This window comes from Mesocricetus auratus, unplaced genomic scaffold, assembly GCF_017639785.1.
Source record: "Mesocricetus auratus isolate SY011 unplaced genomic scaffold, BCM_Maur_2.0 Super-Scaffold_100010, whole genome shotgun sequence".
Classification (NCBI taxonomy): domain Eukaryota; kingdom Metazoa; phylum Chordata; class Mammalia; order Rodentia; family Cricetidae; genus Mesocricetus; species Mesocricetus auratus.
The window spans coordinates 53,432,860-53,445,337 of NW_024429194.1; the positions used below are offsets into that span (position 1 = coordinate 53,432,860).

The 12,478-nt window shown below is 40.6% G+C and overlaps 1 protein-coding gene across 4 annotated transcripts in view; it reads left to right on the plus strand.

Annotated features, from left to right (window-relative positions):
* Hecw2 (HECT, C2 and WW domain containing E3 ubiquitin protein ligase 2) overlaps nt 1-12,478 on the plus strand; it is a 356,194-nt gene that overhangs the window by 215,755 nt on the left and 127,961 nt on the right. For all 4 annotated transcript variants that reach the window (XR_005879938.1, XM_013121118.3, XM_040753631.1 and 1 more), the window contains one exon: nt 5,519-5,626. Coding sequence is in view for 3 of the 4 variants with exons in the window: in XM_013121118.3 (XP_012976572.1) it covers nt 5,519-5,626 (108 nt within the window). In the remaining variant the exon portion in view is untranslated. The remainder of the gene's footprint in view (nt 1-5,518; nt 5,627-12,478) is intronic.

Genomic DNA, 12,478 nt, shown 5'->3' on the forward strand with positions numbered 1-12,478 from the left:
TTGAAGGGGTTTTTGCCTATTATTACTTTATTTATAGAATCTGGAGTGGGGGGTCTTGGAGATATTCATGTAGCTATAGAAATATTTCAAAATCCAAAATACATTTGGAAATGTTTAATATGCCTGGCCATATTGCCTACATGTCATTATAGTAAAAGATAATTATTGTAGGTTTCCTATAAACCCAGAGCTTACATATAGGAAAAATTAATCTTTTATAAATTTCATGCCCATCTCTGTCTCTGTTTTGGGATTTTCATAGTATTTTGAGAACAGTTGAAAAAATATTCTTTACAATTACATGGTAGGTTAATTCGTTAAATCTCTTCTCCTTTGTCTAAAAGGTTCATGCTGTGGTTTCTTTACTAGAAAAGTAGTATATACTATAGACTAAAGCAGAAATTCTATTCATGGCAGCAAGACAAATTGGAAATAAATGAGACATGGAACAGGGAAGACAGTGGGCAAAGAGCAAGGCAAAACCATGGAAGCTGGTGTGTTTCTAGGTAGAGTAGAAGGAAGGCCCCTCTATGGGGAGAGGCTAAAGGTTAAGGTGACAAAAGGTAATGGATCTGGGGGGAATTGGAACAGCAACACTATCATTGAGGGGAGTAGAACCTTGAACAAGGCAACCAGGCTGCATGAATATAGAAAGATAATAGAGAGAGGATCTTGAAAAGCCAAGGGTGAGCAGGCCTAATGTCTTACATCATTTGGGTGCTATGGCAACCATAGCTCTGTTCTGTAAGTTAGAGAGTAACTAGATGGAGAACATAGAGGCAGTGAGATAGATTTAGAATTACTTTAAGAGATCTGGGGAAGGAAAGTTTCCAACTGTAAACACATCAGTCTGTAATGGATTTTAAAGACTAGGTACTATTTACTTGATCATAGGGAAAAACTGGGTGTTTAATTCCTCTATATTGTACTTGTAGAGAATTTAGAACTCTTTATACTTGATTGCTATTCTTCTTTTGGGGTGGGGACATCTTTAAAAGACTAAATCATACAATGTGAATAGAAAGTGAAGGTTATAAAAACAATTTAATTTAAATCAGGATAGGATATATTTAGCCTCAAAAATCTGTCAGAAAAAAGATCTGAGTAGGGAAAGTATATCACCTCAAAAGCATTGTCAGGATAGGATATAATTGATTGCAATTTAAACAAATATGTTAATCTGTCCAAAGGAAAAAATAGAATATGAGGGGCTATTTCAGACTGGCCTTGGGTGGAGGAAAAGGTGAGTCATGTTGGGTCCTTTAGCCTGGTGTGCACGTCTTTGCTGGTTATCAGTGGTAGGAGTGATGGTAATGGTGGAGGATGGGGGGACACAGCAAAATGATTTGAAATCTTTGTTCCTAAAGTGCTCTTATTTTAGGGATCTTTACATTTGCACTTAAGACCAGCTGATCCCAGATGACAGAAGGTGTGTATTTGTCGGGAATGACTTGGTGTGTGTAATGTTGTGTATTTCAATGAGTAAGTGCTTGCTTACTGGACTTAAAGATCACCTGCCCTGAAAAACAAGTTAAACAGATAAGATTAAAAAGGAGTGTAGTATAAGAAATGTAATTTCTTTAGGGGAAAATGTCAGTCTACAGTTACCACAGTGTTAACAGTATGAGTATCTCCTACTTGACAAGCTATGGTGAGGGATAGCTCCAAGGAATAGCCCCTCACAGATGACTTTCTACTCTATATCTCATCATGTATGGGATGTCTGTGTTCTTTTGAGCCTGAACACTCATGTGTTAAACATTGGGATCTAGAGGGCCCATCTTTTCTCCACATCCCTAACAGTATCCTTTGTTTTCTTCCCACCTGCATTCCATATAAGAAAAAAAGCAAAAAACAACAAACAACAACAACAACAAAAAAAACCAAAACCACTGCAGCATGATTAATAAAAACCCAGAGACAGATATTAGGGTTCAAGCTGAAGATCAGAGAAACAAAGCAGCCAACCACTAGAAAGCTCTCACCTCTACCAAGGCTCAGACCAAAGAGGCGATCCACTGAACCTCAGATTGTATCTCCAGACTGCACTGCTCTACACCAAGCCTCAGAATCCTAGACTGCTATGCTCTCCTTAACGTAGCTGGAGACTAATTGCCCATGAGACCCTTTGCTTCTTCCTTATGTACTTCTCTAGTGCTGGGATTAAAGCGTGAGCTCTGTTAATCTTTTAGACTGATTCATTCTTTCTTGTGTAGCCTTGGGTGACCTACTGCTTCTGTCTCCTGAATCCTGGGATTAAAAGTGTGTACCATCACTGCCCAGCTCCTATAGCTAACTAGTGTGGCTGGCTTTGCATTCTGACCCCTCAGGAAATCTTTATTAAATCATAACTAATATACCACCACAAACCATTTTTGCAACTCTGCCTTATTTTGCTTAGCTAAATAATTCCCTGTAAACAACACGATTCCATCCTTCTCTGTGGCTGGCTAAAACTCCACTGTGCATCTCTACCACATTTTTTATTCAGTCTTCTGTTGATGGGCACCTAGGCCGATGCTATAACTTGTCTATGGTGCTTTGGTTAACCTGAACACATGGGCATATTTAATGTAAGCGACACCTGGTTCACAGGTATGTGTTCAGAAGTAGTATAGCTAGATCATATGGTAGTTCTATATTTGAGAGCCCTCCACACTGATTTCCACACTGGCTGGGATTATTTACATTCCCATCACTCTCCCCACATTCTCACCAGCATCTGTTGTGTGTTTTCCTAGCGACAGTCATTCTGACTAGAGTGAGATGGGCTCTCCAAGGACTTTTAATTTGCTTTCTGCTAGCTGATAAAGATGATATGCATTTTCATGTATTTATTAGCCACAAGTGGAGTTTTCTATATGGAGTATGAACCATTCAAGCCAGAGATAACATGATTCTTTTAGTTCACTTGACCTGGTGGGTGAATGGAATGCTTGTAGTTTACTGGGCCTCCTTTCCCCCTCCTGAGACTGGTATTTCTACCTCGCAGTGAATGTGACTGGGTCAAGAGATGCCCACAGGGTTCTCTGCTCCTGCCCCCTTCCACGGATATGTAAAGGATTGTGTAACACCTCTGGGATCCCCGCTGGCCTGGAGATCCAACCCCTTAGAATGATTCTCCTCATTCCATTTACTATCCAAGTGCTCTCCGATCCACAGTAGTCTCCTCTGCCAATGTTGTGTGTTACAGCATGTACTTAGTTTAGTTTAATTGGTTACTTGAGAAGCAAGAGCTCGATGGGACAGACACCCTTGCACGAGCACAGCTTCCTCATCGATTATAGTCACAGCAATCCTGATCCTAATGCTTACTCCTGCTTCTAGCCAGATTGATGCTTTGTCTACCCCTCCCCCCACCTTCCTGGGGTCAAAGGTGATAGCTAATGTACTTTTAGGAAATTGTCTGTGTGCTTTGCCGCTCTCATGTTGTTGCTGTTTTTCTGAGACCGGACAAGGCTGGCCTGAAATTTATGCTCCTTCTGCCTTGTCTCCCAAGTGCTAGGATTACAGGCCACTCTCATCTGCTTGCTTCATATTTTATGGAAACATTTTGAGCAGTCAGACGTTTGCTACTCCCTGTCTTCCTGTGGTTATTCAATGAGTAAGAGTTAAAGTAAATTTGTTTGCAAAAATTTTACAATTCCTCTCCCCATCTAAGTATCTCTGATTGTTAAAAAAAATAGGTGAAGTAACCACTCTTGTCTAATATAGAGCATGTGGCTTGCTTCAAGATTCCTGGAGATGCCAGCAATGATGAGTCTATATCACTAGGGGATCTTATGGTGTATAGACCCATCAGGTTGACAGATACAACCATGGTGTCTTAGCCAAACAGGAACTCACTTGTTCCTAGGTAGCAGGAAGTCTAAATACAGATATTTCAGAACTCTACAAACTATCACAACTGATTCTGGTTCCCTGAATTGCCCCCTTATTGTGTGTCTCTCTGCAAAGAAATTGCAGAGGAACAAGCAAAAGGATGCTGAGCCCATCTGCACCCACTTTAAACCAAAATATCTTACCTGAAGGTCCTACCAATAAGCTCTCACTTAAATCTTAACTGTCCGGATCTAGGTCACATGCAAAGGATTGTGAAGATGTGAATATTTTTAACCAGGCACAACTGTTGCCTTGAACAAAATTGGAATTAAGTTGGCAAAGAAGTTGAGTGACCGGGCAGCAAACAGTCTGCCCCAGCACCACATATTCCTGCTAAATCCAGTGTGTAGGAATTGCCTGGGTGCCTTCTTCATAAGCAGCTTGGTCACGTTTTGTGATGGAGTAGGTTGTTTGATGGGCTGTCCAGGAGAGCAGGTAATGTCATAGATGGGACATGCTTTCCAATTCCTAGGAACTGTGGTCTTTCTTAGCCTTCCATGCTAAAGAATCATTGACTTACAATGTGATAAATGCAAATAACATGAAAAGACCAGCCCACCCAGAGAGCTGTAGCTTCTAGAACCCTGGACCCCAGCCCAACATAAACACCAACAACATCTTCCTGAGCCCTCAATTCTGGACCATTTTCTATTTCAATTCCAGAAGAGGACTGTTTTTTCACTTAGGACTATTTCTTTGTGCTTTGAATCATTTCTCCATCTTCCCATCTTTAGAGAAGGTTTTACTTTACCCTGCCTATTTTCCTCCAACTCTTAGAGGCATATTTCTGATTCTTTTGTTCATGGAGTGGGGAAGTGGCACATGTGACTTGAAAGCCAGTGTCACTATATGTTTTTCAATCATTTGGCAAAGCTTCAAGCTAGTGTACTATGAGTAACTTATATCCTGTCACTCCCTTTGGCCTTCGTCACGGCAGGGAAGAACCAGAGGCAGTCAGAGCTTCCCTATCTCTCCTAAGCATAAGCATGTTAGCTTTTACTTTAGAATGTGAGGCAAATGTTGCAGTTTCTGTGTGTGCTGTGGGGAAAGCCTAGGAGATGCTGCCCCTGTTCTCTTGTTTCTATCTTTTTTCTGTACCAAAGTGGAAACCCTGCCTCTTAACTCAAGCTTTGCCACCTTTGTCCTGGAAGAAATGATGACTTTGTAGAGAGCCTCTTAGCACTGTCTGGCAGAGCCATGCTGCTGCCGGGAACAGCTTCCTGTCCTTGAGGCCTTCGTTCACCCTCTATGAGTTTTGTTGAATTCTCCCAGTTTACCTCTTTCCCTACTTTTGATAAAGATTGCATAGATGAAAGTTTACTTCAGTTCCTTTTTACAAATCATCTCAGCCCTGAAGCTGCAGTAATCCAACCCTTTGGTCTTTACAATATTATCTTTTGGCAACACCCTGGCCAGACCCAAACGTGCCATCATCTTTCCTGTTATACCCCCAGTTTCCCCAAATAGATGCAACTGTAGAAACTCAAAGCCATAGTGTGCTAGGAGGTGGCCATTAGAAACAGTGTTGACTGATGTCTGCCCATCTTTATTATCTTCTTTTTACTTATTTTGGAAGTTGTGTTGACCTTTGAGCTAAGAAAAGGCTAAAAGTGTTTCTTTTTTTTTTTTTTACCAGATGAGAATTCTCCAGCCAACTTCTGGGATTCTAAAAACAGGGGTGTGACTGGAACCCAAAAAGGACAGATTGTATGGAGAATTGAGCCGGGACCCTACTTCATGGAACGTAAGTAATTGATAAGCATGATACAGTCTTAAAAGTACATAATGTACATGTGTGTTGAATGTATAGAATCATATCTGAATGTTAGTTTTAATGTTTTGGGCTCTTATTTATATATGTATGTCATGAAGACCCATATTAGAAAATACATTATTTTTAGAAAGTGTTCATTGGTGATTGCAAACATGGGCAGTTAATATTAACTATTGATTTTAGGAATTAGAAAGGATAGTTCAATGTTTTGATTAACTTAAGGATTCTGTTTGCTCTGGATATTCCTCATTTCTTACTGGCAGAAGGCTATCTTTTGCATGTAGGTCAACAGAATATGGATATGATAGTCTGGGGCATACTGCCACCAATGTCAAATACTAACAAGCAGAAATTGTATGCAGGGAGTCAGCCATTATCCAATACACCCATGTTGTATTTGTAAATACAGATACTTGTATAGTACATAGTTCATTAGAGGTACCACATATACTTATTTTGAGTAAAGTATGACAGGAAGTGTATGTATATATTTACCGCTGATATTCCTGAATATACAGGAATTCTTGGAGTATTTTTATGGGATGGAAAGAAAATAGCTAAATAAAATAGGATTGGTGACTTGCTAGTTTACTAGTCAGTCCAGATCAATTTGAATATCTTCAGAAGTTTTCTTTCTTTAATATATGGGAAAACATGAGCTTTTGAGACGTTTTCAGTAACACTGAGCTCTAAAAATTAAAATTTTAGTGTGCAAAGGATTTATTGTAAGAGACTCTATGAATACTAGAGATAAAAGGACTTACCAAGACAAAATATAAAGTGCAATTGGAACAAATGGTACAAACATCTTTAGTGAAGCTTCCAAAGCATCTGTAACATAAAGCTATTTTAGAAGATCAGCATCTCTGACCTTAGTCAACATTAAAGGCATTGGGTAGTTTCTTCCTCTGTCCTTCCTGGTGGGTCAGTGCTCAGTAGTCTCCCCTAGTCCTACTTCTGCCCTGTAAGGTGTGTCTTGTTACACAGTCTGATGTCTGTTTAAGCCTTGTGAACATGAGAAACACTGTTAGTATCCAGCATCTGTACTAGCCTGTCCTTGGGGTTCTGACAGGATATGCCCTCAGCTGCAGCCACCAAGAGCATCACCTGTACATATTCACTATGTTCCCTTTTAAAAGGGCCCTGCCCATTCCCATCCTTCCCTCTCATTCTTTCCAACCCTCTTTCTGTATGGCTCTCCCTCTCCAGCTCTCTCTCCCCCTCTTTCCTATCTCCTTTCGCTCTTGTCTCCTGAGGCCAGTCTCCCCCTCCCCTTTTCCCTTTTTATGATCCCTTTCCCTAATAAAAAACCTTCTGCTTGAACCCTGTCTCATGGCATCTTTCTCTTGCACTGCTTTTCTTTAATTACAACAAACACATCTGTGACTTCAAAAGGGTAAAAGAGAGTATTCTGGAGACAAATATGGTGAACCATGGCCATGGCACCCAGATTCAGGTTGGCTCAAATTCCATGTCCCAACCTGGTAACTGTAAAATCTATCATAATAGAACAAAGACAATCATACACCAAGACACTCCTCTCTCTCTCTCTCTCTCTCTCTCTCTCTCTCTCTCTCTCTCTCTCTCTCTATTTCTCTCTTTCTTCCTCCTTTTTATCTTTTTCCTTAGATTTTCCTTCACATAGTATACTCTAATTATAGTGTTCCCTCTTTCTACTCTTTCTCGTGCCCCTCCCCACCTCCCCTTCCATCCATATCCACCCCCTTTCTGTCGCTCATTAGAAAATAAACAAGGTTCTAAGCGATAATAATAAAACATATAATTTATATAATATAGTATGATGAAAGAAAAACTAACACTTAAGAATGGACAAAACAAACAGAAGGAAAAGAGCCCAAGAAAATGCATAAGAAACAGACATAGACACACTCATTCACACACTCAGGAATCCCATAAAAACACTAAACTGGAACTATAACACATGCAAAGGACCTGTAGGGTAAAAAGGAAGAAACATGGGACATCTATGGGCTTGGGATAGTAATCTAAGGTCATTATCAGGAAAGTAGATAATGTAAAAACATAGAGGGAAATGCAATGAAAGATCCGGTTTTACTTCTAATTCAATTATTTCTTTAAAAGGATACTAAGGTTTAAGAAATTGATTAGGTGAATAATATTGCCACCTAAATGCCACAGAAAAGGTAAATCACTTTCCTATTAGCACCTGAATGCTGAAGAGCACTCTTGGTGCTTGCCTGGAGACCAGGGGTACCATCTCTATTACAAGGTGATCTGGGATGAGGAAAACCAAAAACATGTCCAAAGCACCACCTTCTCTGTTAGAGGTTCATACTGTCCTGGCTGTTGAGGCTATCCTAAATAGTAAATATAGCAATTACAATATGCCACATGGTAAATATTTGTCTTGGAAAATGTTGTATGCAGACCTCATTCTGCTGTTTAATAGAAATGGGCTTGGATATTGAAGCTGAATTAAAGAAGGCACAGAAGAGTAGGTTCCCCCTTTCTTCATTTCTTTTTCATACATAAACCTGGGAGCACTGCAAGCAGGATTGTAGAGTTGAAACTCTTCAGTGTGTTGAAGTGCTGAGAAAATAGTCCAAGTTAAAGTCTAGACAGTGCATTGTGATTCCAGAAGAGTAAGAAGGATGCATCCGATCTATGGAGTGTGAAACATCAAATAAATGGAGTGTTTATCTCTAAGCTTAGAAGTCGAGAGGTCCTTTTAATGTCATCTTGAACCAGTGTCTGACTCGGACAGTCTTAAGAGAGCTTTGCAGTATAATTCAATTTTACACAGATCTTTGCAGCTAATGACACAGAGTCTAAGAAAAGGTGGGTATAAACTATTTAGATAGCTTCTGAAAATTCTGGATATTTTCAACCCATGACCTAGAAAATATGATATTCAAAATTTTTCTTTCATCTTAAGAAAGAAATGTGGGTTTTTTTTATCCTTAGCTTATTAGAAGTCCAAGCAAGGTAATAGTCTTTGAAAATTGATCAGTTTAAGGCAGAAGCCAAGATGCCCCAGGTTGTTCAGTAAACCCCCAAAGATGCAGACATCCCACGTTTATACTATTACAACCTACTTGAATGACTCTGAAGGGAGAAGAAAATGAATTTAATTTTAGTAGATGACCTCAGGTATCAGCATCCTGAATATTTACTTGTTTTAGGACAGTAATCAGGGGCTGGGGTACACAGTTCAGTATTAAAGCGCTTGCTATGCAAGCAAGAGTAGCCAAGCATGAACCCTGTGATCTACATAAAATATCAGTCTCTGCAGTGCTTGTCTGTAACCCAGGACTGGGTAGTGGGAGGGATGTCAGACACAGGGGCAACCCTAGAGCTCACTGGCTCACAGTGAAGCCTAACCAGTGAGCTCCAGGTTCAGTTAGGGACTCTATCTCAAAAGATGAGGTAGGCATTGGACCTCCGGCTTTAATACTCGTGTACAAACCCATAAGTATATACATATACTACACCTACACACACAAAAAGGAAGCCAAAAGCGAGGGTGCTGTAAAGCCTGTCAGCTACCCTTCGAGTGAACATATTTGCCTCCAGTGAGTTGCTTCCAGCAACTGAGTGGGTCGTCTGCAGTATATATTATTCAGTTTTAAAGTTCATGGAGTTTCAACAGTTGTCCTGGCATGCCAAGATGTTTATTTGATTCAATATAGCCTTTTGTAAACATAGTTCTTCTTTCAGTCATTCATACTTAGGTGGGTGTTTTCAACTATTTTTTCCTTCCTTCTATACATCTATTAATTTCCCCCATCATTGTGAAATATTTGTTGGAGACACTATTTTTAGCTACTCAATAATCTTGGATCAATGAGTCAACTTAGCAATTTTGCACTTCAATTGTGTATTACTGTATATTGAATTGCTTTGTGATTGTTAAGGCAAAAAAAGCAAACAAAACACCAGTGTTTGCATCCATTTTGTAGTGTTTTTAGACTTTTATCTGTCTCAGCTCTTAAAAGCAACATAAGCAATGTGAGTAGTATGCACGACAGTCCCACCACTCCTCAGTGGTGGGACCTAACTCAGTGCCTTGGTAAATATGCACATTATAGGATGGTTTCTCTTGGGAGAGATGGGTAGTTTTAGACTCCTTTTTTCACTGCCAGGCCTCCTGCCCTAATGCCATCGTTCTCACTGACACACAAGCATGTTCTTACTGCTTGGAGACTTGGTACTTTCCACAGTCATTCCTCTTACACCATGTTTTAGGTTCAGTCAACTCCCATCCCATAAGACTTCTGCCATACCTATAATGATATTGTCCACCAAGGAAGACTTTCCACCTTCACAGTCCCTTAACAAATATAAGACAATTTGCAGTAATGTGGAAATGGCAGATGATTATGCTACTGGGCTTGTGGGTAAATGTCTCCAGAAGTGTAAAGATTAAAGTAAGCTCCTCCTCAGTTTGTATCTTCTGAATGTAAGGGCAAGAATTCCATGACAGCATACAGGACAATAGTGAAAATTACGAAGTACAATAACATTTTCTCTTACAGTTAGAGATGGCATTCAAGCAACAGCCTTCCGTTTATATTTCATTCATTTGAATGAAATAGAAATGAAGAAAGGAAGAAAGATGTTCACATTTCACTAATCACTATAGCTAAGTTTTATATTCAACGTCCAGAACTGTGGGTTAATTCAGACTTTCTAAATGACAACAATCTGTGAAGTATTCCCTAAGCTAACATTGCCACTGTATAAGGTGATAAATGAAAGCAAAATCTTGCTTGTGGGGGTAAACTATAGACTCTTTTTCTCAGTGTCATCTCACATTCCTAGGGTTGATGTGGCTGAGCTGATTGCCTTTAGAAGATAATTTTTAAAAGCTAATTTGTGAAAAGGGTGTGATTTTTAAAATCTGTAAAAAGTAGAAGTAACAGTCTCTGACATCATACCAATAACCAGTCTCTTCACCTTGAAGGCAATTAGTGACTAATTTCACATTATTTATCTAGAAATATTTTATTCCTGTATCAGTTTAGAAATCTGTATTTCTTAGCCAGATGGTAACATGAATGCATTGAAGTATGATGTACAGAAGGAAGCCCCTTCTCCAATGCAGTCCCACCTCCCTCCTCTTCCCTCCCGTGCACCCAACACTCTGTGGTGGGGATACAATGAGGGGCTATCACCTCAGGGAAATCTTTATTTGTATTTATGAACATCAGAGGGCTCAAAGTTTCAAGATAAAGAGACATCTCCATCTTGTCAACATCCAAACAGAAGGTTTCAAGTCTTTATTTTAGTACCCGTGTAAGCAAATGATCCCATAAATAGTTAAGAGTGATAGAATACACTTCTGTGACTCATGGTGAGCCTCAGGGATCAAAACGGGTCTTAGAGAGGATGATGTCCTCATGGGCCATGGTCTCCTTCTTGAATCTAGGACTGCTCAGTCCAACAAGACCCTTGTGGGTCAATGCAGGAAACCTTCCTTCTTCCTGCCCTGCCCTGTTGCTTCTGAGTCAGCACACGTCTTGTAAATAATCACTTTGTTAAAAATACTCTTGTGTTTTATAGACTTGAGATTTTTTTTTGCCTTGGTCATGGTGTTTATTTTTTATTTATTTAAATTAGAAACAAGTTTGCTTCACATGTCAATCACAGATCCCTCTCCCTCCCCTCCTCCTCCATTCCCCAGTCCCACCCCTTCCCCTCTCCCCTCTCCAGGGAGGGTGAGGCCCTCCATGGGGGAAATCTCCAAAGTCTGTCATATTGCCCTGGGCAGGGTCTAGGCCCTCCCCGATGTGTCCAGGCTGAGAGAGCTCCCCAAGTCCATTTATATGCCAGGGATAAATACTGATCTACTACCTGAGGCCCAATAGATTGCCAAGGCCTCCTCACTAACACCCATGTTCAGGGGGTCTGGATCAGTCCCATGCTGGTCTCTCAGCCATCAGTCTGGAATCCATGAGCTCCCTCTTGTTCAGGTCAGCTGTCTCTGTGGGTTTCACTAGCCCAGTCTTGACCCCTTTGCTGATCACTTCTCCCTCTCTGCAACTGGGTTCTAGGAGTTTGGTTCATTGTTTAGCTGTGGGTGTCTGCCTCTGCTTCCATCAGCCACTGGATGAAGGCTCTAGGATGGCATACAAGGTAGTCGTCAATCTCATTATCAGGGAAGAGCATATAAGGTAGCCTCTCCACTATTGCTTAGATTGCCAGTTGGTGTCATCCTTGTAGATCCCTGGAAATCTCACTAGTGCCAGATCTCTCCTCAAACCTAAAATGGCTCCCTCTATTATGGTATCTCTCATCTTGCTCTCTGCTGTTCTTCCCCCGACTCAACTTTCCTGCTCCCCCATGTCCTCCTCTCCCCTCCTCTTGAGCTGTGGAGATGGCTCAGCCATTGAGGCTAGGCTCACAACCCAAACTTGAGATTCTTTTGTTTTGTTTCCATGTAGTTTGAAGCCAGTAGGAGGATGCATTGTCAACCATGTCAGGTTGTGGGGAAAGCATTTAGGGAAGATGGGACACACCCTGCTCCTCTCTCTGGGTCCTTTCTTGCTCATGTGTGAGGCTGGCCTCATGACTCTTCCCCAAGAGGATGCTTAGTCCTTGCGTTTACACTTCTTCCCAGCTGCCCCTGTATGTACTTCTCTAGAGTGTGTTTGTTATTATATGACATTCCCTCTTACAGTTAGAGGAGATATGTTATAGCTACCACCAGAACTTCAACATTTCATTTCTACCCCTGTGAACAATCTTGCAATCAGCTCTTCCCACCATCAAGGTATTGAAATACATTAATTGAAATCTCAGTCTCTCCTGTTTTGTTTCACCATTTAAAATAAAAAGATT